This window comes from Nycticebus coucang, chromosome 22 (genome assembly GCF_027406575.1).
Source record: "Nycticebus coucang isolate mNycCou1 chromosome 22, mNycCou1.pri, whole genome shotgun sequence".
Lineage (NCBI taxonomy): Eukaryota > Metazoa > Chordata > Mammalia > Primates > Lorisidae > Nycticebus > Nycticebus coucang.
Window position 1 is genome coordinate 3,768,557 of NC_069801.1, and position 27,079 is coordinate 3,795,635.

General features: G+C 56.9%; 2 protein-coding genes across 14 annotated transcripts in view; one reads left to right on the top strand and one right to left on the bottom strand.

Annotated features, from left to right (window-relative positions):
* Nucleotides 1–20,347, top strand: part of KCNAB2 (potassium voltage-gated channel subfamily A regulatory beta subunit 2) — an 83,833-nt gene extending 63,486 nt beyond the window's left edge. For all 5 annotated transcript variants that reach the window (XM_053576574.1, XM_053576570.1, XM_053576573.1 and 2 more), the window contains 11 exons: nt 3,840–3,919; nt 6,317–6,361; nt 8,324–8,368; nt 9,187–9,230; nt 10,144–10,230; nt 13,909–13,994; nt 15,673–15,793; nt 15,869–15,963; nt 16,773–16,893; nt 17,259–17,347; nt 17,972–20,347. In XM_053576574.1, the coding sequence (XP_053432549.1) occupies nt 3,840–3,919; nt 6,317–6,361; nt 8,324–8,368; nt 9,187–9,230; nt 10,144–10,230; nt 13,909–13,994; nt 15,673–15,793; nt 15,869–15,963; nt 16,773–16,893; nt 17,259–17,347; nt 17,972–18,061 (903 nt within the window). In that variant the 3' untranslated portion in view covers nt 18,062–20,347. The remainder of the gene's footprint in view (nt 1–3,839; nt 3,920–6,316; nt 6,362–8,323; nt 8,369–9,186; nt 9,231–10,143; nt 10,231–13,908; nt 13,995–15,672; nt 15,794–15,868; nt 15,964–16,772; nt 16,894–17,258; nt 17,348–17,971) is intronic.
* Nucleotides 20,348–21,961: 1,614 nt separating this feature from the next.
* Nucleotides 21,962–27,079, bottom strand: part of CHD5 (chromodomain helicase DNA binding protein 5) — a 63,701-nt gene continuing 58,583 nt past the window's right edge. For 5 of the 9 annotated variants that reach the window (XM_053576553.1, XM_053576554.1, XM_053576560.1 and 2 more), the window contains 4 exons: nt 26,597–26,792; nt 25,569–25,732; nt 25,189–25,242; nt 21,962–24,387 (listed from right to left, as the gene is read on the bottom strand). In XM_053576553.1, coding sequence (XP_053432528.1) covers nt 24,208–24,387; nt 25,189–25,242; nt 25,569–25,732; nt 26,597–26,792 — 594 coding nt within the window. In that variant the 3' untranslated portion in view covers nt 21,962–24,207. Of the gene's footprint in view, nt 24,447–25,188; nt 25,243–25,338; nt 25,454–25,568; nt 25,733–26,596; nt 26,793–27,079 lie in introns of all 9 variants that reach the window. The other 4 variants (XM_053576558.1, XM_053576556.1, XM_053576559.1 and 1 more) reach the window with 3 other exon arrangements.

Genomic DNA, 27,079 nt, shown 5'->3' on the forward strand with positions numbered 1-27,079 from the left:
AAGAAAAAAGCACAGCCCTGAAAATCCAGGTTCCCTCCTTCTCTTCCTTGTCTCTAGCCGTCCAAGCTGCTCTCCTGAGTGTAACTGCAGTTAAGTTTGTTTCTTACCTTTTGCTTGAGGACAGGTGAGGTTAGGCCTGACGTTCTGTGTCAGAGTCCTAATCCTGCGGCCTGGCGGGCCCTCAGGGGTCTGTGGTGGCCGCAGATTTCTTCAGATTGCCTGGACTTTCCTCCTCTGTGGAGGGAACCAGGTGTGTTCAGGGGCCTGTTGAGCCCTTGGTTCCTAGACTGTGTGCAGAAGGAGGAGGCCTTGCTAGAGTAGAGGCAGGGCAGAGCCAGGGGCAGTCAGGGCAGTGGGGAGTAGGTGGGAGTGGCACAACCAGAGGCCACCAGTGCCAGCTGACAGATGTCTCCATTCAACTCATGCTTGCCAAGTGCCAGGTCCCTGCCCACTTTCTAGCAAGGGGGACAGCTGGTGAGGAAGTGAGCACATGGTGGTTGAAGGTACTGTGAGGGTGTATGAGCTTCCTGTGGCTGCTGTAACAAACAGCCACCAACAGGGTGGCTCAAAACAACAGAAATTTATTCCCCCACAATTCTGGAGGCCAGAAGCCAAAATCAGAACCTCTGAACCTAAATACAGGTGTCAGCAGGGCAAGCTGCCCCTGGGGGGCCCTAGGCAGAAGCCCTGCTGCCTCTTGCATTTCTGGGGGCTGCTGGTGTTCCCTGGCCTGTGGTCACATCTCTCCCATCTATGTCCCCCAGTCACATTCCCTTCTCCTCTGTCTGTGTCGAATCTCCATCTGCCTCTCCTCCGGTCAGCATTTAGGGCCCACTTAGGCAATCAGGACAATCTGCCATCTCAAAATCCATCATTTAATTCCACCTGCAAAGTCCCTTTTTCTACTTAAGGTAACATTCACAGGTCACAGGGACCTGCTACATCAGGAGGACATTATTTAGTTGATCGTAGAGAACAAGAAAATAGAGAAAGGGGGGCTGGGCTGAGGGCCCCTCTTGCTACAGGGGGGTCAGGAGGTGAGCAACTGGGCCATGGGGACAGCAGAGGTGGAGCCCTAAGGCCAAGTGTGGGGGGACACGGGGATTCAGGAGACAGGGTCAGGGGTCAGGGACTTTGGCTTGGATCATCTGTGGGACAGAAGCCACAGGAGGGTTTCAGCAGAGAGGAAATTTGACCTGCCTAAAAGGGTTCAGAGTGCGCCTGCCTGCTGTGCCAGAAATAGCTGGTCAGGTGGGGCTTCTCTAAATTTAATGCACGCAAGTCTCAGCTCCCCACCCCTCTCCCCTTCCCTGCCCAGAAAAGTCCTAAACACCTTTCAAAACCCAGCCCTGGAAACTCCTAAATATCCTTCAAACCCAGCCCTAGAAACTCCTAAACATCCTTCAAAAGCCGGCCATCAGAATTCCAACAGTGCTACCACACAGATAAACCTTGAATAAGCCAATCACACAAAATACGATGTAGGACTTCACTTATGTCATACAGACAGAAAAGTAGACTGGTGGGTGCCAGGAGCTGGTGAGGGAATGGGGAGTCAGTATTTGATGGGGACAGAGTTTCTGTTGCAGAAGATGAAAAAGTTCTAGAGGTGAATGGTGGTGACGGCTGTGTAATACTGTAAATGTGCTTTTTTCTTTTTTTTGCTATGTGTATTTTATCATAACTCTAAAAGCTTTTTAATAAATACAGTAAATTTATTTAACTTAAAGAAATTGAAAGAGATCTCCATAAGCTGGCATGAGTTGGTGTCCAGAATGTATTATAAGCAAAACAAAACCAAAGTTCAGACGGACGGATAGTATCCCTTCGCAAGAAAGGTGGGCGTAGAAGAAAATATACAGGTGTCCCAAACACAGAAACCAAAATATAAAAACCAGCCCTCAGCCCTCTCCTCTCACACCCTGCAGAAAGGCACATGTGCCCTATCTGTGGACCCGGCCTGTTCAGGGCCGCCCTGTCCTTCTGGGCCTTGCTGAGCCCTGGCTACGGGGGCACATCCAGGACCTAATTCAGGACAGAGGAGCACAAACCAGTTGTGTGTGTTGGAGCCTCAGCTGGGGAAGGAGGCGCTGGGTGGGGTGAGATTCCTTGAGCTCCCTTGGGGGGGGGGACATCCAGGAGGAGGCTCAGAGGGCAGTAGGGCAGTCCTGTGTATTGGGGACCATGCAGGTGAGCTCCAGCGGGACCCAGCACTCAGCCCTGCCCGTGGATCCAGACAACTAATGGTCTGGCCTCCCTAGGGCTTCCTGACTCAAACCACAGCCGCTGACTAATCGGGGCTGCACCTGCCTGGAGTGTTTGGGGATTAGCACCGATCTCTCCAGGCAGGAAGATTTTACATACACCGCCAAATACCCTGGATTTCTGCCTTCTCTTAAAAACTCAGAGTTTCTGGTAGCACTGGGTCCCCCTTCCCACAGGCAGCGATTGGGCGTGGGCCCTTCCCTCAGGGGTGTCCTCACAAGACACTGTCCTCATTCTCCACACCTGCCTGGCACGGGGGCCTCTAAGCTCAATATCAAGGGAACCTTGGTACCTGCCCTGGGCTCGCTGGTACTCCAAGCTGAGCTTGAAACAGTGTGACACTCAGGGAAACAGCAGCACGTCTAGGGGGCCGGCAGCATTCAGGGACACCTCCTTCTGCCTCTTGGCGGGACCTGTCACGCTTGCAGGTGGGCAGCCAGGCTCCTGGATTCTCAGCCTGATTTGTTCGTGAGGTGCAAGCACATCCCAACAGCAGCCCCACGAGCAAGGTCTGGCCAGTGGGCAGAGCATTCAGGCGGATGGCAGCTGTTCCTCAGTCCTGCCTACGAGGCAGCCCCTACCACATGCCTCCCACACAGGGCTGGGAGCAGGGCACTGGAGACACCCTGGCAGGGCAGAATGGCTCTCAGCCCCACCACGTACGAGCTTCTCCATCTACAAAAAATAATGTTAGGGTCCTAGTGCAGGTGCTGGGATGGATCCAGTGAGAGAAAGCTGAACACATAGCTGTGGCCTTAATCATTCTGCAGAGATCTAGCGAGCCCCTGTTTCCCGGGGCTGCCATAATGAAGGGCCACAACTTAGGTGGCTTAAGACAACAGAAGCTGCTGCTCTCCCAGCTCTAGAGGCCAGAGGTCTGAAGTCACCAGGTCAGCAGAGCCCCACTCCCTGCAGAGGCTCCAAGAGAGAAGCCACTCACGCCCCTTCTTGGCCTCTGCCAGGTGCCGGCAGCCCTCGCTCCGACCTCTGCTGCTCTCGTCACACAGACTTCTCTGTGACTGTCTTCCCTTTTTATTAAGACCACAACTCTGGCTGAGGAAGGCTGTCATCTCTATAAAAGATTCAGGGCCCACCCTGACGCAGTGTGACTTCATCTTAACTAATGACAGTCACAAAAGCCCTATGTCCAAGTAAGATCACACTCTGAGGTTCCAGGTCAGCGGTTCTCAAATCACAGGTCACGACCCACAGGAATGGTATTAAAGGGTTGAGGCATTAGGAAGGTTGAGAACCACTGTTCTAGGTGGATGTGAATTTGGGGGGACACTACTTAACCCCGGATAGGTGCTAAGTCCTGTGATGACCTCAACTAGAGGTTCTGTGCCCTCAAGAAATCCGGGCTGTGGGTTGTTCCAGCTTCATTTTGCCTTCTTAGTTCTTCTCAAGGGTCTCTTACTAAGAGCTGCCTCCCTCCCTGTCCTGTGTCAGGAGGGGGCACAGGAGGGCTGGAGAGGAACTTGTCAGGCCCCAGGTGCACGGCCTGGTGTGAGAGAGGCCTCCCAGGCCTCAAGGGTCCTTCCCGCTGGCAGGACAGCACAGTGCTCTCGTTTCAGATGGCAGAGCAGCTGATGACCTTGGCCTACGACAACGGCATCAACCTCTTTGATACTGCAGAGGTCTATGCAGCTGGCAAGTACGTGTCTTTCCTGGTAGGAAAAGCAGGTGCACAACGCCTTGGGAGGGATAGAGCTCCTGGTATTCCCACAACTCGCATTCCCCAGAGTGTCCACTCTGCATAGCTTTATGAGGTATTGTTTTCTTGGGGCTGGAGTCCCAGAGCACATGGATGCAGGGTCACTGTCTAAACTGTGTGCCCAAGCCCTGGGGTGACCAGGCTCCCCCTGGTGCCACAGATGCTGTTCTATGACGAAGCTGTTCTCCTGCGCCCTCTTCAAGTACTGGTGACCTGCAGCCAGCCCCATGTGCCTGATGTTTTCACATCTTAATGGTGCAGTTAGGGCTGCAGGGAGCACAGACCCTCTTGGAACTGCAGGAAGCTCTTTTTGTCTTGGCAGTGAACTTTCCTGCTCAATTATGTAGCAGCTCAGCCCTCCTCCACCAGGGCTGTTGGCTTCATTTTAAAGACTGGCTGTAATCAAATCATCCCCTCTCCTGCATCAGGTTTCCAAAAGTCCAGCTTTTGTTTGTGAAATCATCTGTTGGCTCTCTCTTCATCCTCCATCTGGACCCCTCCTGCCTGGGTTGAGCAGAGTCCCTGCCAGTTGGGCTGGCTGCAGCCTGGCCTGCCATGCACCATGGCTACAAGGCCAGCACCTGCTTTGTGAGGCTCTGGGTTGTCACCTAAAGCCTGCAGTGGGGGCCAGAGTGCCACTGTCCTCAAGTCCTGACCCAGAGCCTGGGGAGCTGCCAGCCTGGAGGCCTCTACTAGGATCCCCAAAGCCCCCCAGGCCCCGCCCACCACCTTCGAACCGGCAACAGCTTCCCACCAAAATGAAATGCTTTCCAGAAAGGCGGATGAGCTGAGCTGAGGGGTCAGAGGTCAGAAAGGCCAGTACACCAGCAGAGCATGGGACAATGCCCACCCTGAGCCCTCAGCCACCCCCATGGATGGGACCTGGCACACTCCAGTCACAGCAGCCACTCTCTGCGCTGTGTTGCTATCTGTGAGTCCATTTAACTGGACACTCTGGTGAGCTGGGCAGCCACACCTAAGCAGCCTCAGGCTTCCCGGAAGCCAAGGACTGGAGGAGCACTTCCCCTCAAGGCAGAGTTGCTGTGGGCACAACTCTGTTCCCTGCCAACTACTGCAGGCCCTCCATCTCACCCAGGGCTGAGCCTGCCTGCACACCCCCACATTGCCCTCAGCCCAGCAGACACCCTCCTGGGGGAGCTGGGCACTGCCTACAGGGACAGCAGGGAGAAGCTGCTCTGCTCTAGGCACAGAGCCTCGTTGACCAGCGTGGCAGAGGCATGTATCGCTGACACTTCTCCCACTGACACTAGTGTGCGTATTTCCCAGAGAGCTGCGGATTTCTGTGTCCCCCTGGAGAGATGCAAGTCTGACCAATTCGCAGCCAAGGCCTCCGGCAACAGGCTTCGGTTAATTCACTCACTGCAGCTCCTGTACCCCCTGGAACCACTGCCAGCTTTTCCATCTTTTTTCTTTCCTAGCCCTTTGTCCAACAAATCAGGGACCAAGGAATAAAAGGAGGCAGCCCAAGGGCTGAGCGAGTTTTCTGTGCATCCTGGCCATAAACGGAGAGCATTCCAAATGGATGCCACACAGCCTGCAAATCAGAGCCCATCATTTCTGAGTGGACGACTCAGGCGCTTTTGTAATTGGAATGAAACACAGGCATGGATCATGCTCTGCCCGTTGTTTTTGCTCAGAAACATTTTGTTAGTAGCAGAAAGTTCTTAAAAGTTTCATTCAGCACTACAGTGCCCAGTGAGGCTGGAACAGTCTACCTGAGCTCCCGCCGGCCCGTATTCAGTGCAGGACCCGGAGTGATGCCAAGCAGAGCCAGACAGAACAGCATCCGTCTCTGTCGTCCCAAAGTAGGAAACACATGCATATGTGTAGGCGCAGGCTCTGCAAACAGAGGACCTGCCCGATAAATATTTCACCTTTTAAAAAAGACACTTGTCTGGGGCGGCGGCTGTGGCTCAACGGAGTAGGGCGCCGGCCCCATATGCTGGAGGTGGAGGGTTCAAACCCAGCCCCAGCCAAAAACTGCAAAAAAAAAAAAAGGCACTTGTCTGGAAGTTTCTCCCACCTGACATGGCCAGGAATTTTCCCTAGGGAAATGAGATGCTGACCTTGCCTGGTAGGATGTGGCTTCCTTCCTTCTGTGCACACCACGGCCACTCCCAGTCCCCTCTGGCTGCTGCAGACCTCACCCCTGTCTGGAATAAGCTGCCAGCTGAGCCAGGGAGAGCCTTGACAGCCTGGCTCCCTGGCCCCTCTGGCATTTTCATAGGGGGACCAGGAGGCCAACTGTCACAGCAGGGTGGGCTTGACTTCTCTGTTCTGCTATGATGAAATTCCGTGTCTCTCTTTCTCACTCAGGGCCGAAGTGGTTTTAGGGAACGTCATCAAGAAGAAAGGCTGGAGGTAACTGCTCCGCTTCTCCGGGTCTGTTCCCAAATCACGCAGGGAAGGTGGGAAGCTTGGGGCTGTTCTTTCCCATTTAGCAACAGAGGGTCCCGGGTTCCACCTTGGCAGCCCATTGTGCAGTCTGGCCAAGACCTGCGACTCTCAAAGTTTGCTTGCTCAGAAGTGGGGAGGAAAATTCAGTTCCCCCGAGGTCAAGGGGAGGCCAACTGTGCTGCCCACCCCCACCCTGCCAGTGGTTCCACCTCTGCCTGAGCCCATCCCCAGCGACTCAGAGAGCCAAGATCCTGGTTGCAAAGTCTCTGGCCCAAAAGCTAGAAGTGTGAACCCCCTGAATGCCTCAATATGACAGAGGGTGCCACCACTGACAGTCAGGTGCAAGGTCCTTCTGCCCCATTGGCTGGAGCACTTAGGGCCACAGGAGCCAGGGTGCCTGAGAGGGAGGTGGCTCAGAGAGCCTGATGGACAGGGGTTAGACCCCACCCTCCACCTTGTCCACAGGACCTTAGCAAGTATCTCAGCCTCTGGAGCACATTGTCCCAGCCTGTAAGGAGATGAGTGTCAGACCTCCTGTCAAGGCTGTCGTGAGGGTCAGTGGCCCCAAGTCTGTACATCACCTGCACAGCTCAGGGCCAGTAGTCACCTGGGAAGGGGCAGCTCCCCAGCAGAGATCCCAGCTGTGTGTGGCCCACAGAGCTTGTGGAGCCCAGGGGTGGATCTGCAGCTGTCCCCTCCCGCAAGCAAGAGTCTCCCTCCTTGGGGCTGCTGGGCTCAGCTCTTGCCTACACCTTGCGGCTCCCAGGCCTCTGGCCACAGTTTTATCTGAAGGGCCAAGAAGCTGTAGGGCCTGTGATTTTCAGAAATGTCAGCAGAGCTGGGCCTTCCCGTCGCTTCTCCTTTGAATCCCAGACCACTCCCTCTGGCTTGGATCCCTGACCCTCTTCTCTTGACCCAAAAAAGTTATTTCTTCTTGACTCTAATTGATCCCAAAATAAATTCCTGCTCACCCCACAATTAAAGGGAATTGAACATATTAGCAACCACCCAATTATATTGCAGGTGACCCATGGGGACACGCTAGGTTCCCTCTTCCTGCAGCTGCCACTGCCCCTGCCAAGCATGGCGGCTGTTCCAGCCTTGAGGCACTGCTCTCTGGAGCAACCCCTGACCTGAGTGAGAGACATCACAGCCACAGGGCACTGGGAGGTCATTGTCCCTGTCTGTCTGTCTGTCTCTCTCTCACACACACACACACACAGCGGGCTGGGCTGCGGCCCCCATGCCACCAGCATGCAGCCTCTAGTGTGGATGTTGCCTCCTGTAACCTTCACACAGGAGAATGGAACTCCTGCTCCTCCCTCCGCTCAAGCCCAAGTCCCATGGGGTTCTCAGCCTTAGTCACCCAGACCCTAAATACCACCAGCATTGCTGTGCCCACCATGGTCCCCTCCTCAGTGCCCCCAGGCTCATCCCCCACCAGGCTTCCTGCACACAGATCTTCTGAGACACCCGTCGCTCCTGTGCCACAGAGGACGGCCCCAACTGCTTGGCCCCTCGGCCTCTGCATCCTCGGTTCCTGCCAGATCCCACCAGAGCCCTGTCTGTCCCGCGGCCCACTCCTGGCCCCTTTTGGGGCTTGGTGCTTTCTGTTCCCTCCACCCTGCCCAAACCTACATGGGCCTCCCAGCCCCTGAGCCCAGCCCCCACCGCATCCTGGGCTGGGCGTGTCTTCTCTGCACTTGTCCCCACTGCCCCACTTAGGTGACTGCTTCTGGCTTGCTGGGAGCCCCACCCCCAACTGGGCATGTGGTGCACATCAGAGGATGAAGCACCCGCCCCAAACCTGGGCGCCCAGGAGGGAAAGCTTTGAGGATCCTGTGTGAGAGATGAGGATGTCGGGGATGAGGGAGGCCCATCCAGCAGCCGAGCCCACTAACACCGTCCTTCTCTTCTGTCCCGCAGACGGTCCAGCCTCGTCATTACCACCAAGATCTTCTGGGGTGGAAAGTAGGTGTAGCCGCAGGCCGTCTCTCTGCCCGGGCTGTCTCTCTGCCCGGGCTCTACCAGCCCATGTTCTTCGGAGGCCCCCAACTACGAGGCCCTTGGGGTGGGGAGGAAAATCGTCCTTGAGAAGGGAGGGTGTGCCGGGCTCCATCAACACCCAGGCCCAGGGCTGTTTCTGTCCCCTGTCCTGAGTGTGCTGGTCTGGCCCTCTCCTTGCACCCTAGGCAGCACTGGCAAAGCCACCTGCTGTGACTGGTGGCCGTCCTTGTCACAGGACACCAAATCCAGAAAAGCGGCTTTGGCTGAGTTTGCCTTTTACTCAAACCTCATTTAATTTTTATTTTATTTAGATGGGTTGTTTTTCTCCCTGACTGCAAAGGTATCATCATGAAAAGTCTGAAAAATGCAGAAAATGTGTGAACTGCCCAAAGCACTCCAAATTCTCTGGGTGGCCGGTCACACCTGCAGGTCTCCAGGCGCCTGGCTACTCATTCTTTCCAGGGATGGACAAATCTGGGCTCATAGGGATTATGAATATAATTCATTATTAATTTTTAAATTTTTTTTTGAGAAGTCCAAACCAGACCGAAGGGTAAAGGTGAAAAACAAAAGCCCCATCCCTGCTGCCGCCCACCTGGGAGCACGTTCAAGCTCCCTCCAGGCCTGGGGAGCTCAGCCCTGCAGCTCTGTCTTTCTACCCCCGAAGTGGAACCAGACTGCTCACGGCGTCTGCTGGCCTACTTATTTCGCCTAATGTTGCATCATAAACATTTTTCCCAAAACCACTCTCAACATCACCACACTGTCGGCCTGTTTTTCAGAGCAGAGACGGAAAGGGGCCTTTCCCGGAAACATATCATAGAAGGTGAGGCTGGGCTCTGTGGGGGGGTGGGGGAAGGTTCCCCCCACCAGTCACATAGCAGAGGGCCAACGGTGGACACCAGCACGCTGGTCTGACCCTCCCCTCTCACCACTGGCTGGGCACGGGGGAGCATGCAGGGAATGAGGGCAGCTCTGTGCTGGACACAGGCCTCAGTTTCCATCCGAGCTATGCTGGACCCTGACTGAGTGGACTTGAGTAAAGCCTCTGTCGCAGCATGTGTAAAATGGGCTGATAAAAGCATCCCACCCCTCCGGGGTTGCTGGGAATCCAAAAGCGCCTAGGAAAAGTTGCTCAGCACTTACTGGGAACCCCAGAGCACCACCCCCAGGGGACCCCACAGAGGGTGGCCGGGGTGTCCAGCCTTTCTCCTATTTCTGTTGTCCTCTCGTCTTCCTATTCAAGTATGTTGTCTTCAAAATAATACAGCACTCCATTAAACTCCGGGGACCTGGCTGCCAGACACTCCCCACCTTCCAAATCCAACATTGTCACTCTGCCAGATGTTTGTCCTAAATGGCTCTGAGTTGGCAGTTTGTATATTTGAGATACTACTGGTCTTTCATGTGACAGAGGACATATCTGTCCCTCCATGTGTGAAAACATGGCTCTCCGCTTGCAACACCAGGAGGCTAAGGAGAAGAACCCAGAGGAGGGCAGGCTCCTGGGGGTCCCCACTTCAGTGTATAACAGGACATTTGGCCCGTGGTTCCCCATATGTCCTCCTGAGGGGAGGCAGCCCACACTCAGTGTCCACCAGCCGTCCTGAAGGTCCCAGATGGCAGGAGCCTCCTCACTTTCATCTCTCATCCCCTGAACCTGGCACAGGGAGGCCCCTGAAATGGCAGTGAAGACACATTGACAGCAGTAAAGGACAGAAACCTCTGTCCTTTTCCAGGTCTGAAGGCTTCCCTGGAGCGACTACAGTTGGAATATGTGGACGTGGTGTTTGCCAACCGCCCTGACCCCAACACACCGATGGAAGGTAGGTAGTCTTGCCAAGCTGGCGGGGCCTGGGCAGGTCCAAAGGACAGAGCTAGGCTGACAAGGGGTCTGAACCTGAGGCTCCGATGGCCACCACCGGTCAGCCAGGCGGGTGCTCACAGGAGGCCAGGCCTTGGGGGGCAGGAGGGGTCAGGCCCTGCCCACCCTTGCTCCACCCACGCTCCCTCCCACGTTCGGCCGCAGTGAACTCTTCTCTCCTCTCAGCCACAGCTAAGCGAGGGCTCTGTGCGAGGACTCTCGAAACTGTTGCGTTCTTTTCAAACACGTTCCATTAAGAGGTTCTAGGGGTCCTTTTTGCTCTAGAGGATTTATATTACATAGAGGAGAAAAAATGTTCAGTGCTTCAAAAGGCGGTTTTGTTTTCTTTGGGGTTTTTATTCTTTTGACTTCCGCGAGCTCGGCACGCCCCCTCCCCCGCCATGTCCCAGTGCAAGCTCCTTCCCATTTATGCTTTGCTGCTCCAGGGACTTGGAAAATTAAGTTGTGTTCAAGTTATTTTTTCTTTATTTGTTTATATACACCATGTGTGGTGTATCTATTTTTTTCTTTCTAACAAAATGAGTATTCTGTGCGGAGTGATTGGTGCCTCCGTCCCTTTGTCACGCCACACCTCTCAGTGTTCCCGCAACTATAAACTCTGGTCTCTTTAAATCTTTCTTTTATTACCAGGGGACCCATTTAGTTCCTCCAAGTCAAGGACATTCATCATAGAAGGTATACAGCACCCTTAGCCCAGCCATTGACTCCTGCGTCCGAGCTGCATTTTATGAGACAGTGGTTTTAACTTACATGGCTCTTTCACCCCTGTAACAAACTTCTCCATAAAATGCACCAAGGAGGGGAGCTCCCTATAAGAACATCTTGCAAGTGAAGGAAAAGCCAAGTGGTGTCGGATTCCCCCATCCCCCACCCAATTCACGCTGCCATTTCATCCCTGTCCTTCCGTGCATGGTCCCCAGCCCCAGGCTTGCATTGCTGTGATCCACGGTGGCCAGCCAGCTGTCTGCCGGGGCCGCCTCTTGATCTAGGGTGCTGTGATCCCTGCCTGGAACCTTGACCCCGGAAGGTGCCATGGGAAGGGTTGGGAGACCAGGTTTCCGCAGGAGGGCACACCTGTCAGAAACCCCAGAACATCTGGCCCCCAGCAAGTCTCAACTCCTCCTCTCAGCACAGCCACCTTCCCTCTCTTTGTGACCAGACCTGTCCACCAAAACAGAGTCATTTTCCTCCTCAAAGAATAACTAAGGAACTGGCAGAATTCTGAAGCCAGAGGCAGCATTGGCCCTCCCGTTGACTGACAGCCCCAGGACCCCACCCAAGGGCTGGCATGGTTTCTCTGGGATAGGGCTGTGTTCCACATGGAAAGGCCCCCACCTGCCAGCGGGCATTGTCACTCAGCCCCCCATGAATTATTTGTGACACAGCAAGAGGTGCCATAGGTTTGGGTAGAAGCTGGAAGAATTCCATTCTCCGATTTCATTTATTAAATATTGAGGTGAAGGACAGTTGTCCCTCACTGTCCTCGGAGGGGCACTGACATCATGTCTGGACAGAGATGCGGGGGCCCCATCCAGCCTGCCTCTGCCCACCCAGGGCCTTCCGGGGAGCCCAGGGCCCTTTGCTGGGCTCCCTCCCCTTCAAGACAGCCAGAGGCTCAAGCAGACCCTGCCCGTCAGGGCAGGGGTCCCATCATGGCATGGGAGAGGCACCTCAGGGCACCACGCAGTCCCACTGGCTGGGGTCTTGGTGACCGGAGAGAGCTGTGGGGTGGGGCAGTGCGAGGGAGTGGGGCGGCCTTGGGGGGACCTGCTTCCCTCTCTCTGGCATGTGGACCTGAGCCTTGGCTGAGAAGAATCGGGAAGGTGTGCTGCATGGCAACAGGTGCCCCCAGAGTGTTTCTAAAAAAAACCTTAATGAGAAAACCAGGTCAGGAGCCCCAGCCCAAGGTCAGGATGTGATCAGAGACTCTCCTGGGACCTCAGCTTCTCCTCAGATCTTTCCAGCCAGCACTGTCCTCCTCAGAGTACGTCGGTGTTGGCAGTCAGAGTGGGCAGCCCAGGGGGTCTCCCCAGAGAGGCTCGGACTCCCTCTCAAATCTCCACCTGTGCATGGGGCAGGGAGGACTCCCAGGAGCCTCTGTCCTTGTCCTTGGGAGGAAGCAGAGACCAGGGCTAGGCCTGCAGCATGGAAGCTGAGCTGTGTTGTTCCAGGGGTCCAGGTGAGCCTACTGAGGCACCACCCATAGCTCCAGCCCTCAGGAGGCCCTGGGGTCCACTCAGGCTGGACCTCAGGGCCTGGGAAGGGTAGGAAGTGACACCTCCAAACAGGGTGGGCGGCAAGCTAGCACTGCCACTCAGTGTGGGGAGGTGTTCGTAGCCCAGCTGCCATCCCGCAGAGGCTTGTCAGAACAAGCCCAGCATTTTCCCTCTCCCCTCCAGGCCTCCCACCCCAGCCACCCTCAGGGACCTCAGCTTCTCCAGCTCAGTGGCAAATGAGGGGCTGGACAGTTAGGGAGAGATGGGAATTTTCAAGGGTTGATGTTATTGCACTGTTTTTAGAAACACTTGTTCTTCCTCTTTACTTCCAACTCTGCCTTGGGCAGTAACTTGCAAGCACTGTATCGGACTGATGGGAAACCAGGTGGAACAGCCCCTCACCCTGCAAGGCTAAGAGGCATTTGAAATTTGAAAATCTGAGGCCAAGTTGTTTTTAAAACCCCAACATCCCTATGAGGCTGAACCAGTGGAGGGAGGAGCTATCACTGGCAGGTTTTTTATGTCTCAAAAACTTGCTCAAACACTGGAAAGAATCTGTCCTGTATCTGGGATGAGAGTCCCTTTTCTCTTACTTAAAGGGTGGTGTGGCGTTTCAGTGATTTAGCCCTTAGGACAGTGTGAGTCTCATCTGTCCCAGATTCAGGCTGCGCCTCCTGTCTACTGCAGGCCTTGGTCCCTTACAGGAAGAGCACCTAGGTCCTGTGGCCCTCAGGCCATCCCGTGTAGGGGAGGGGGCTCCAGGTGCTGGGCTGGTTTGAGAACCTGGGCCGTGGTCCACGCCCACTCTGGTTCTCCGGAATAGGAGGGGACTCATCCCTGCAGCCCCTCTCCATCCCTGCAGATACCATCATCCCCCAGCCAGTCCGTTCTCTACACTTCCATGAAAATTTGGCACAGCAGAAGTAGACCAGAAACAGGCCGGGACCGTGTTTCCTTCCTGTTGCCTTTTGCCAGTTTGATCACGGCCTTGATCAATTCATCTGTCCTTCCTGAGTGACTGGGGTCCCCCATTCCTCTCCGGACTGGAGAATGCCCCGTTCCAGAGTCTGAGTCTCATTCTTTGATTTCACCTCGTCCTCATCACTCTCATCTAACATAAACAAGTCATAGTCCAGCCATGACCCAGTTTCAGACTCCAAAGGCCTGTAACTAGCTGGGGAGATGCTTTCAAGACCAACTTCTTGGATGGTGGCTCACTTTTCTCTTTCATTCGGGAAAAGCCCTCCCACACCCATGTTCGGAGCTAGGAAGTACACTGCTTGCAAGACGTCCTTGCAGCCCCCACCCTCCTCCCGACATCCTGCCTGTATTTGCAGAACATCCCCATGCTGGGCCCCATGCCCCAGACCCCCCCACACCTGCAGTTTCTTCTCTCATGACAGAGACCGTACGAGCCATGACGCACGTCATCAACCAGGGGATGGCCATGTACTGGGGCACGTCACGCTGGAGCTCCATGGAGATCATGGTACGGACTGCAGTGTGTGTGTCCCAAGTGTGGGCCACTTGCAGGAGATCCCAACGCCCCTGCAGAGCCTGAGCCCTTGGTCCCAAGTGCACAGATAACTGAGTCCTAGGCAGAGAGACGGTGCTGGAGTGCGGTGGTGGTGTCTGTAGGCCCTGCAGACAGGGGTCTTAGTTGGAATCCTGGCGCTGTGTGTTCTGGACAGATGGCCTCGCCTCTCTGAGCTTCAGTTTCCCCCTTCTGTAGAACGAGCCTGCTAGCACGATAACCTCATGGGGCCGCGCTGAAGATTCTCTGAGAGAACCAGTGTGATGTTCTGAGCAAGGTGCCGAGTTTGGGAAGCCCTCGGCAGCAGGGACATTGCTCACCTCTCATGTTAGGTTCTGGGGATGTTCCAGGTGCTGCTAGATCTGAGGGCTTCCTAGCGACTAACTCCCATTAATCCCCACAGTGCCTTTGAGGTAGTGCTCCTGTCATCCTGTTTTTCAGATGTGGACATTGAGGCACAGAGAGGTTAAGTAACATACCCAAAGTCACAAAGCTCAGGCCATGTGACCCAGAGCCTGGGCTACATCAGAATGTGACCCAGCTATTAGGGCCTCAGGCTTCCATCTCATAATCTGTGGTGTTTCCCCTTGTCCACATTTTCAGGAAAGTGTCCCACTAATTGTCATTTCCCGCCATGGGAAATTCCCCAATTTCCCACTAATTGTCATTTCCCAGAGGCCGAGGGTGGGAATGTTTCTTGATATTTCTGGGGTCTCCAGGGAAGAGTCAGCATCAGCAGGGTGGCCCCGTTCTCAGAGGTGTGGAGGGGGACCTGGAAAGGGAGAGGGGTGTCCCCTCCTGGAGAGTGAGAGGAGAGGCCTGGGGCAGCGCCACCCCAAGGTGCCCATCACCTGGCTCCTGTGCCCACCTGCTGTCCCTGGCACCCTGTCGTCGCTAGGAGGCATTCCTATTTTACAAAAGACACTCAGCAGGATCTCCACCTTGGATTACACACATCTGTGGAAGCCTCCCTGTTAATCAGCCTGTGGCATTTGTGGCATTAATGAGCATTTCTTTGGCATTTCTTGAAGCCACCTGGAGCCAGCACTGAGCTGGAGGCGGCGTCAGTATCATTATCCCCATTTTATAGATGAGAAAGCTGAGTCTCAAACCAGAGGGGAAAGGGCCTCTTAGACAGCAGGGCTTTGCCAGGAGTCTGATTCACAGTGTCAGATGGGAGTTGAGGGAGAGTCTGTACAACCTAGGCCTTGAGCTCCAACCCCCAGAAATGGGCTGATGTCCAGTACTGTCTCCTGACCTGGGGTTTCCTGACCTGCCGTCACCCGGGTCTGGGGCCCCAGAGTAGCAATCATGGCAGAAATGGTAACAGCACACCCAGTAGGCCCAGTGCCAACCGGGCACTATAGTGAGGGCCGAGAACAGCCTTGGCTAATTTGGGTAAACTGAGGCCCAGAGGCCACTCAGCCAGTAAGTGCCAGATCCCACCTACTATTGCCGTGGGGTGCCCCCATGTGCCCCCTTTTCCCAGCTCACCACAGGAAAGCTGTGTGCAGGGGTGGGGGCAGCGGGCCAGCCGTGTCCCAGGGCTGCCTTTGTGTCCTCTCACCTGCTGCCCGCAGCTCTCCAGGCCCACTGACAGGCAGGGGCCATCTGGGCCCCTTTGTGCCCACAGGAGGCCTACTCGGTGGCCCGGCAGTTCAACCTGATCCCGCCCATCTGCGAGCAGGCTGAGTACCACATGTTCCAGCGCGAGAAGGTGGAGGTGCAGCTGCCCGAGCTGTTCCACAAGATAGGTAGGCGCTGCCCCGCCGCCTGCCCGCCTGCCCCACCCGGGCCCAGGCCTGACTCTGCCCCGTTCTCCTCTCCAGGAGTGGGCGCCATGACCTGGTCCCCTCTGGCCTGTGGCATCGTTTCCGGGAAGTATGACAGTGGCATCCCACCCTACTCGAGAGCTTCCCTGAAGGTGAAGGAGTGGCCAGGGAGGGGGAGGGGACGGGCAGAGAACAGGCATTTTGGAGGGTAGGGGGACCTTTTGGCAGACTGCCTTGGTGTTGGGCAAGGGCTTCCCTGGGCCACAGCTGCCCTCACCTCTCATGCTGGTGCTGTGGCATGAGAACATGGAGCCCCTTCTGGCCTGACCCCATGTCTAGAGGGGCTGCCCACCCTGCGGGAGCTGCCCAGATGAGAAGGGCATAACACCCAGACCTCTGCCCCCACCCCAGTATGCATATCATGGGCTGGGTCCACGGTGACATTTGGGGTGCCCCTTCCCCATACTCTCTCCCACTTTCTGCTGTCACTGAGACCTTGGGGGATGCAGAGCTTTTCAGCAGTGACCCTGAGACAAGTGCCCTTTCTGTCACACATACCTTGGAGGGCCCCAGATGGCAGGGCTTGAGGAATATAGAGCAGCAGAGAAAGGCCTGCCCAGCCAGGACAGACCCACCCTGGAGCCCCTAGGGAGCGAGGAGGGCTCCTCTGGGCCACAGGGGGCAGCCAGCACTCCTGACACCCAGGCTCCCTGGGAGTAAGGCAGGGCAGCCCTCACCTCCTTGTCCAGGCTTGGGAGTCCACGTGCACCTGCAGATGGCACTCAGAGTGTGGGCAGGCCTCTCTCCCTCCTGCACGGGCAGGCCTGTGGGGGTGGGGGGATGCCCTGGCTTTGAGACAAGAGCTGCTCTTGGGAGAAGGATCTGGAAGGAACACAGCCATTTGCATGTGGGGCCCGGGTGACCTGCCCTCACTTGTGGCTGTGCCCTGCCCTCCCCCCAGGGCTACCAGTGGCTGAAGGACAAGATCCTGAGTGAGGAGGGCCGGCGCCAGCAGGCCAAGCTGAAGGAGCTGCAGGCTATCGCCGAGCGCCTGGGCTGCACCCTCCCCCAGCTGGCCATAGGTGAGGGGGCTCTGGGCATAGGGTGGGGCTTGTGCACCTGGGGAGATGGCAGGGGTCTCTGAAGGTCCAGGCTGCAATGTTTGCCACTTGGCTGTGGGTAATGGGGCCAGGGGTCATCCTGGGGCCGGCATCCCCAGGGAGAAAGGTAAGGAAGCCCTGAACAACATCCATGGAGAGAGGATGGGGGCCCTGGTCTCCTGGGCCACCTCTCCACTGCTTGGGCAAGGCGCCCACCAAGCCCTGCTGAGCTTCCTAGGGCCCCTCAGCCTCCAGGCCCGTAGGCTGGGTTTCTCCAACCCAGTCAACCATAGGCAGGGCCCTGCAGAGGGTGTCTCCCTCCCTCACCTCAAGTATTGCCTCTCCAGCCTGGTGCTTGCGGAATGAGGGCGTCAGCTCTGTGCTCCTGGGCGCCTCCAATGCAGAGCAGCTCATGGAGAATGTCGGAGCGATCCAGGTGAGTGCACGCAGAGCTCCTGCCCAGCTGGACCTTTGTCCAGCATGTCTAGTGGGCTCTTCCTGAGTGCCAGGTGCTGTCCTACTAGACACTTGGGGTGCACCCCAAAACTGGGGGAAAGCCAGAGATGGGGGGCTAGGTGCAGGACGAGGTGGTGCTGCAGACCTAGGTTTACGAGGGGCTGTCAGGTGGGCTTGTTGAGAAAGTGGCATTTGAGCAAAGGCTTGAAGAGTCATAGAGTGAGCTGTGCAAATGCCGGAGGCGTATGGCAGGGACTCTGGGCAGCAGAAACACCACAAAAGCCCAAGAAGAGCACAAGGCCCATGGAAAAGGGCAGAGGGCAGATCCTGGGGGTACAGATGGGCAGGTTTCTTCTGAGTGGGGTAGGAGCTGAGGGAAGATTTTGATCCCAAGAGGGTCATGGCCCAACTTAGCTTTTAAAAGGAGCAGGATCAGTGGGGCAAGATTCAGGAAGCCCAAGCAGCATGACACCCACCTGCTTCAGACATGGTGGGAGAGGGTGGGCCCCAACCTGTAGAAGGTCCGGAGGGACATTGCCCCCCCACCTCCACAGGCCGGCGATCTTGGTGAGGAACTCTGATCTGTCCCTGTCCTTGCACACAGGTCCTTCCAAAACTGTCATCTTCCATTATCCACGAGATCGATAGTATTTTGGGCAATAAACCCTACAGCAAAAAGGACTACAGATCCTAAGACGCCCCTGCCCGCCTGCTCAGACAATCTCCGACCCCTCCTAGTCTTGTTTGCTCGCTTATGCTGTTCTGAAGCCAACTGGAGAGTGTGGCTCGCATCAAAGAGAAAACACCACGCTGTGATATCATCAGGAAATGACCTCCCATGTCCACGCCAGACACCACCCGCTGCTTCTCCAGACCACATCAAAGTCGGATTTGTGCCCGAGACAGCATTGGTTAGGAAGGACGTTCAAGCAGCCCCACCCCAAGCCCTGTCGCCTCTGCTCGTCCTCCAAGAAAAAGCCACCAAGCTTTCTCCCAGCCACAGCCCTTCATGGAGATTCCCCAAGTCAAGGCCAGGCCAAGGCCTAGTTCCATCTTTAGGGCAGGCAGGGTTGGCCTCTCCTCTGCCAAGAACTCCTGCCTGGTATTGGTGGAGGGGAAGAGGGTCTGGCCCTCCAGGGGCCTCCTCTGCCAGGGCTCTGCTCATTGGAGTGAGGTTTCCCCTTAACCTCCCTCTTTCCAAGGGCTCCAGGTACTTTCTGGGGGGCTGACCCCCTCGAGATTCCTCCCCATCCTTCTCTGCTCTGACCTGCCCATTGGGCCTCGGCAGGGTAACGCCTACCCAGCTGGCCCTTGACACCCCCACCCTGTTGGCAGGGGCAGGGACTCCCAAAGGAGTGGCTCTGTGGTTTGGGGCTGAAGATCAGGGCTCTGAAGGCCAGTTCACTCTCCTACAGTCCTCCCCACTGCATAGCACAAGGCGCCCATCTCAGCAAGGCCTAGAGCACTCAGGACAGACCCAGAGAAGTGGGGCCCTCTGTCCTTGCCTTGGAAGTCCCTATGGCTGTACATTCTGAGCTGGACCATGGCTGCTGACCACGCACAGGCAAGTGGCAGCAGGCAGGGTCCCTGTGCACAGGGACACATTCCTCTTGGTTTACCTCTGTGAACCAAAGCCCTGCCCCAAGCCACCCCCACCCAGGCCTCTGTTGTGCAGAGAGATGCTTAGACCCCTCCAGTAAAGGAAGGCCCCTGGGGTTCTCGGAGCTGCATGTGCAGGGGAGGCTGGGGTTGGTACCCCTAGCAGCACCCTGTAGTGTAGGAAAAGAACTCAGGGAACCTCTCCCTGGAGAGACTGGGGTTGGCCATTCCCTTCCACGCCCCCCAAGCCCCCACCCAGAATAGGCTAGGGAGAAGGAGGGAGGGCAGGACAGGCCCAAGTGTCAGGCCCTTTGCAACTCCAGGCAGGGGGAACGAGGACACAGTAAGCCTGTAGTAGGCAGGGGCAGGGCATCACAGAACCTGCCCCACCCCACTGCCTGCTGCCCCCACATGTCCCTCTAGAGCAGGCATAGCTTCTCCTGCCTTGCCTGCAGAGGGGCTGCTGTTCTAAGCAGGCCCCTCCCTGCCCAGTACTGGCCAAGACAAGGCCTGGGAAACCACTGTGAGAAAGCCTCGCACACGGAGAGGCTGGAAGGGGGCATCTTCCTGCTGACCCCTGAGTCTAGACCTTTGCCCTCCTCCTAGACCAAACCCCCAGGGGTCCTCACCAAGACCTGCCACAAGCTTCTCCAGAGTAGCCCTGGGGGGTGGGGAGGAACAGTGCCTCCCCAGCACAGGTCTGGGCCTGTGGCACAACCATGAGGTACCTGCTCCCAGGACAGCCCTGCAGGGGCAGGTGCTGCCAGAAGACCAGATGGCCCCTCGCCAGCAGGGCCTCATCCACATAGCTGCCCCTGGCCCCTCTCACTATTGGAAGATGGACCCAGAGTGTGTGGGTGCCTGGGAGGCAAGAGCCCCAGGGTGACCTCTGCCCAGGCCCACGTGTCCAGAGCCAGGGTACAGGCAGCCTCCTGCCCGGCACTGCCCACAAACAGGTTCTGGGGTGCCCTATTTCTTCCACATCCACTAACAGGGAGGGCAGGAGCTCTGCTTCCTGGGGGCGGGTCCCCTGGCTCAGGAGGGGTTGGGGTAGGGAGAAGTGTCGAGGGGGACCATAGGAGGAGGACCACAGTAGTCAGAGCCCAGGAGGGTGGCACTGGCCCTGGCTGGGCCCACTTTTTCCTGCCCCAACCTGTGGTCGGACCCCAGGTCCCGACGGGGCTTTCCTCCCATCTCCCACCCTCGTCCAGTCATGTCAATGATGTGCTTCTCTTGCCCCTTTTTAAAAATGACTGTGGTTCCTCAGCTGATCGCATTCCCTACGTAGGCAGAGACTGCCACCTGCCTCGAGCTTCCAAAGGACACTCAGACCGAGATATACCACCTTAACTATGGAATGACGAAATAAAGCCCAAGCCCTAGGTCTCTGTGTTTCTCTGCTCCGCTCATTTCCTCGGGGTCCGGGATGTGCTGGGAGCACCATGGAGGGGCAGGGAAAGGATGCCAGCTGCAGGGGATCCCCCATACCTGAGCCTGCAGCCAGGGCTAGGTTGGGAGGAAAAGGCTCACAGGAGTGGCAGACATCAGGGACAGAGGATGGTTGATGGGGTGCTTAGGAGACCAGCCCCCATTGCTCCCAAGTGATTCAGCCCAGAGCCCCACAGCGGGTGGGGGTGCCACTCCCACAGCCCCAATACACACATTCTCTTTTCTTATCTCTGAGGGCCCAAGGATGGTTGCTGGAAGGCCAGCAACCTGGGGGGGGGGGCCTCGGGGGCCCAGCTAGCTGCTATTCTTACCATGACAGAGGATGGGCCCTGGGGAGGCCCAGGGGCTGTCCTGTCATATTTGGGGGTACAGGTAAGATGGGCTCCACCCCAGCACATCCCTGCTGCTTAGGGCCCCTCCTTCCCAGTGAACCCCTGAACCTGTGAACCATAACTGCCAGGGCAAGCATTGGAAGATAAGCCTTCAAGAGACACCCTCTCCCCCATTCTAAATTTGTAAGAATTCTTAAAAAGTCGCTTTGATTCAATCCTTTCCCAAAGGATTTATTAAAACACAGAAACCAAAACATACACACAGAGTACAAAGTAAAGGTGATTGTGTCGGCTACAGGCTCTGTCCAGCCTCCCTCGGGCGGAGACCAGACACACAAGGAGCTCAGCTTCCCAAGCGTAAGCCCCGCCTCCCCTGGGACACAGGCCGGAATTCCTGACTTGCCCAAGTGCCCCTGGCCCTGCGCCCAGCCCAGGATCCCCATGTTCTCCAGCCTAGGGCAAGGGGCCAGCCCTCTCTTAGCTGGGCTAGATGCTGAGTCTGGGTGGGTGCAGTTCACTCCACCCACTCCTCCCAGCTCAGATCCCACGGATGGGTGGGACCCTTCCCTCCTCTCCAGGGGGGCTTGGGCTCCGTCCAATCTCTATGTGAGGAGTTCAGGACACACATACACACCCAACGGGCCCTTTCTGGGTTATCGTGCCTAAAAAAATACTTTGTTTAAAAAAAAAAAAAAGTCTGAAAATTAAGGAAAAAGAATTCAAAAACACGACACCAATGACTTTGGGCTGATGTACCATAACCTGTAAACTTTCAGACATAGAAAACGGGACGGGAGCCAGCTGCCTTGACCAGTGCTATGGTTTGCACAGGAAAGCTGGGGTGGGGTCGGGGTGGGGGGGAACCCATCCACCGTTGGCCACAGCCAGGCCACCAAGGTGGTCGGGGGCGGGGGGTGTCGGTCTCAGCTCCCACCCTCCACACCCTGGCACACACTGGAGGCTCCATGTGACTGGACAGCTGGCCACACTCTACTCAAACCCCCTCTGGGCCCTCAAAAGCCCTGTAATCTGGGACAAGAGTAAGGACTACAAGTGTCTCTGGGCCGAGACTCGAGCAGCCCCTGACCTGGGCAGGGGAGGACCCGGGGACCACAGTCCTGGTCTCACGGAGTAGGGAACTTTCAGGACCGCCTCTGGGAAAAGCCAAATTTTCAGAGAACAAAGGAGCTCCCAAAGGCGGCTGTCAGGTATTTGAGAAGGAAGCCCTCCAGATGTCACTGCTGCAACCAAAACTCACCATGTCATCTGAGAGCCCACTGAGCAAAAGGTGGTTCAACAGAAACCCAATTTACTCAGCACTGGTTTAAATCATAAAGTGGCTGGGAACATAAACACGCAGCTGGCACACAGGGTCACACTGTGCACAAGACCCTAATTCTGCCAGCAGCAAAACCAAACCCAGCCTGCAGACCTCAAGACACGGACACTTCCCCTGCCCCCATCACCACTTTGGGCAGGAAACAACTGACAAGCCAAAAAAGAAACATTCTTACAATCCTTTCTCCTCTCCAAAACCACTCAGCCAGAAACCTGCTCCCCAACTCTTGGAGGCCTCTCCCTCCTGGCCTCCTGGGTACCAGTCACCCATAGCATGGCCCTTCCCAGGACCAGGCAGCAGTGGGGGAGCAGACCTGCAGGAGCTTGAGCCAGGTTGTTCGTGGGCGCCTGACTCCAGCATGGCAGAGAAGGGAACCCCAGGCAAGGCCTGGGAAGGAACCAAGAGAGAGAGGGACAGAGTAAAGCTTCCTGGGGTGAAGCACGGCAGACGCAGAGCTACCACCACCTGTTGGGAGATGAGGGCATTCCAAGCTGCCCTGTAGCCTAAGCCAGAAGCCTTTCCAGGGGGGCACTGGCCAGAGGACATGAGTGGATAAACCACCAGGGGCTGGAATGGCCACAGCCGCCATGACACGTGTGTCATGGAAGTCTGTGCTACACCCGAGCCCTCTAACAGTCTTCCCCTCTCCACCTCAGGATTCTCCCTCTCTGACCCCCACAGCACCGGGTCAGGCCGGCCTCGGGACTCTAGACCAAGACCAAATGTGGGGACATAAAGACAGAGGAGTCTTGGGGGCCCGGCCCTCCAGGGTTCAGATAGCCACACTAGATGAGGACATACAGGGCTCAGTGAGGGCCAGGTAATTGCCCAAGTGTCCACAAGACAAGCAGACAGTCCTAGCCCCAGCCTTGACCACCCTGCAGTCCTCGGGCAGGCCCAGATATGCTATATATCCTTCGGGCCCCCAGGTGCCTCCACCCCCAGGCCCAGCTGGCTTCTCACAGAGCCCCTTCCTTCCCCTTCCAGGACCACGATCCTGGGGCACCTCCACTGGATGCCTCCTTTGGGCTGACCTGGGGTCAGGGAGGACCAGACACAGGCCCACAGCCCCACCCACTCCTCCCTCCCTTCCCCTACATTGTACCTCCTGCTAGGGCAGGGGAGGGATAGGAATTGTGACAGTGGACAAGGGACATGTGGAAAGATAGTCCGAGACACAAGGCAGGAAGCCCTGAATGCTCCAATGGGAGAGGGCAGAGGACTACAGGGGCCAGTGGCCCAATCTCCACCTCCAAGCACAGCCCTCTGAGACTCAGCAAGGGTAGCTGGGGTCCCTTGAGGGGTCCCTGCCTCAAGCAGCTAATGTCCCAGTGAAGGCCTTGCCAGAGACAGAACAGAGATAAGTCCAGGCTCCTCCCCCGGTGTCTGTGGCCCAGGGAAATGTGTACAGGAAGCCTACCCAGAGGTGGCTGGGGCAGGCTCCCAGGGCACAGGGCCAGACCAGGGTCTCTGGGGCCACCTCAGTGTCTATAACCTTCCTTTCAGGAATATTATCACCCCAAGGCCACATTCCTGGCAGATGGTAGACCCGAAACCCCTTCCTTTAGTGGCTCTGAGACAAGCTGGTCCTCTCCTTCCTCCCTGGAGCACACATCTCCACCAGCCACAAGCAGCTGGGCCCACAGGTGCTCCACTGGCAACTACAGAGTCCAGGGCCTTTGAGATACACTGCACCAGAGACAGATACCTGCTAACAGAGGAGTCCCCTCCCTGCAAGAAATAGCAAATCTCTGGTGGTCTCCAGCCCTGCCCTGCCCTGGGATCAGCCAGGGTCTCCACAATTGGGTTGCACAGCTGCCCCAGAAACCTGACCTGCCTGGTGCTAGGGCCATCGCATCACACAGGTACAGACAGGATGGGGCAAGGGCACTCTGAGGACTCCCGGGGTACCCACACTGCATCCTCCCTAGCTGGGCCAAGTCCACAGACAGCACCGGGCCTTCCAGAGAGCTTCCCTTCTGGTCCAGAGCCCGTTGGTAAAGAGACGTTAAGTGCTGTAGGATTAGAATCTTCCACACATCATCCAACTTTTATCAAGACAAATGCGTTCAAGTCTTCAATAGGAAAGTGCAAAAGATGTACAAATAAATGAAATCTCTTCTAAGAAGTCATTCTGGAAACGGTGGTAAGGGGCACGTCCTGCGTGGCTTGGGTGACACTGGAAGAACACTTGAACCGTGATGAGGTGGCACTCCTGGGCTCTGCCCAGCGGGCTGGGCCTCGTCCTCCACATGATGGCATTACTTGGCTTCCCTTTTTGTCCCAAGGTGGCACTGGCTCCTAAAAAGGCGGCAGCTTTTCTCTCCTGTGGGCGTCGGGCAGCTGGCCCGGCAAGCATGGCTACAAAGGGGACATGGCAGGGATGCAGCTGGACAGTCGGCCAGATCTCTACTCACAGCAGGGTCAGGGCGGAGAGGGGCACCCGACAGCCGTAGCTGCCCACCCACTCCCCATCACAGCCAGCTACAACCAGAGAGGGCTCCTGAGCCATGACCCCCCAACCACAGGCCACTGGCCCCGATTGCTACAGAGCAGCCTGGAAGGCCCCAGAGCCCCGGCTGTCAAGACACAGGGGCAGACGGGGCTTGGTGGAGGTCGGTAGCCCGGAGAAGCGGGCTCGGGTGAACTGGGATTTTCCCTGGCATAAGCTCCCCTCTCTTGAACAGTAACACCTCCCCCCAAACCCTCAGCCACCCTCCTGACCCTGGGCAGAAGGTGAGGGTGAGACAAGATGTGGTACCCAACACCGGCGGGCAGCAGAGGTAGGACAGGGCTCTGGGTGGGGCCGCTGGCCTGACTCACCAACAGGCACAGGCGTGTGCACAAGGCGTGTGCTTGGAGCAGGACCAAGCCCACCAGGCCCACACGTCCTGCCCCCCAGGCTCCCAGAGGGCAGACATACAGACTGTGAGGTGGTCCCATGGCCAAGGGGGTCAGGGTAGAGAGGCTCCATGAAAGTGGGTGGCTCTTAGGGCCCCACAGGCAGCAGAGGCTCCAAGGCTCAGGGACAGAAATTCTGGCCAGGCCCGACTTGCCAGCCTGGGGGGAGGGCGGACAGTGGGACACCCAGCAGTGCCTCACCTCAGCTGGAAATGAGCGCTGCGACAGAGGGAAGTCTCGGGGACAGCTAGATATCTGTCAAAAGAGAGATACCGCAGGCTTGCCTGGCGTCGGAGGTGGCGGCAGGCGGGCGCCTGTGTGCATGCTATCCCGAAGCCGACGGGCACCTACCGGTCACATAGGGCCCCAGGGGCATCTGGTTGTAGTTGACAATCCCTCCCGGTCCAGGGCCCCGGAAGTTGGGCCCAAAGTTATTGTTGTACATCTGGGAGGAGCCGAAAGCACCCTGGAGGCAAGGACTCAGCTTCACAGGGGTCGCCCCCACCCCCAACCCCTCCCCAACCCAGGGGTGCCCGGACATTGTGGGGGACCTCCGGCGGGGCGCGAGGGCCGAACCTGACCTGCTGGATGGTAGGGTCGCCGGCCCGGTTGGTCAGGCGGCTCAGGATGCTACGTTCAGACATCTGCAGGCGGGCGGCCACCGGGGGTATGCGTGAGAGCATGGAGGGCAGGCGGGTCACATCAGCCTTCATGTCACTCAGCAGTTCCTCCAACTGGTTCAGGACTACGGTGGGAGGCGGAGGGTGGGCGGAAGGCCAGGTAGCACCTGCCAGGTGCTTACTCCCAGGGGCAGCAGGCGCCAGGGGCACTGTGCACCATGAGGCAGAATATCGCCAACCAAGGGCACAGCAGGGCTTTCCAGAGAACACTCCTGGGGCCCCTCTGGGCTCAGCTGGGGCCCTTGACCCAACACTGGGCCTCCCTCCTAGAACCTTCTCAGGGAGGCTGAAGCCCAGCCCCCTGCCGCACATGGTACTCCCAGGGTGGGCTATGGCTCAGCAGACAGAGCACCAATGTGTGAGTCCAGAGACTCTCAGGAGTGACCTTGACCCTGGCTACATCCCTCTTCTGGACAACCTTGCTTCCAGCCTGGGAGCTCTCTGCGGGCAGAAATGTGCCCGAGGATTACAGACAGACCAGTGTCCGAGGTGCAAATCTCAGGAGATCCTTAGACAAATTATTTCACTTCTCTGAGCCTCAATTTATCTTTGTCTTTGAAGTGAGGACAATAAGAACCTCACCATTTAAGGAAATTAAGAGGATTCACAGGATAATGTGTTTAAGGGATGTTGTCAGGGTTCACTAAACAGGAGCTTTTACAATTTCTTGGTTTTCTGTGTCACCTAACCCTAGCCCAGGTCATGCATCAGAGTAGGCCTTCAGAAAAAGGCTGGAGAAGGAGCTTCAGTTTCCCCACAAGGGAGATGAGGGGCCAGATGGCAAGACCATTCCATCCTGGCACAGGAGGCTACGCCCTATGGGCTGATGTTCTGTCTCCAGCTCCGACACTCTCAGAGCCCTCATCTAAAGACAGGAGAGCTCCCTTGGCAGAAGAAGGTGGGCAGGCTGTGGTATGGGACTCACTCACCCTTGTGTAGGACGGCATTGGCAGGCTTGTTCCCAGCAAGGGACTCCTTGGACAGGTGCTGGTGGCTCTCCGCAAGGCACTCCACCTCTGCGAGGCGGGCATTGAGGGCCATGGCCGGGTGGTTGGGGTCCTGGGTCATATTGAGGTACGCCGCCCTCCTGAGCTGCTCCTCGATGACCAGTGCCTGCTCCAGCAGCTGCCGATGGGTAGAGGACTAAGGGTCGGCCTGGTCCCTCTTCCTGGATGGCCACTACCCTTTTCCTCCACAAGCACCAGCCCCAGGCCATAGCTCCACATAGCAAGAAAGGAGGTAGGACACACTCCCAGCAGCTATCCCTCTTCTCTGTCTGACCACCCCTGGGAGCCTGTACTAAGCTGGGTTCTCTGTACCCATCACCACCTCAGGATGGTGAATACCCATCCAGTGGGGCCTGGCCCAGAGCGAGAATCCCAGCACTGTTAGTTTACTGACTGACTGTCTCC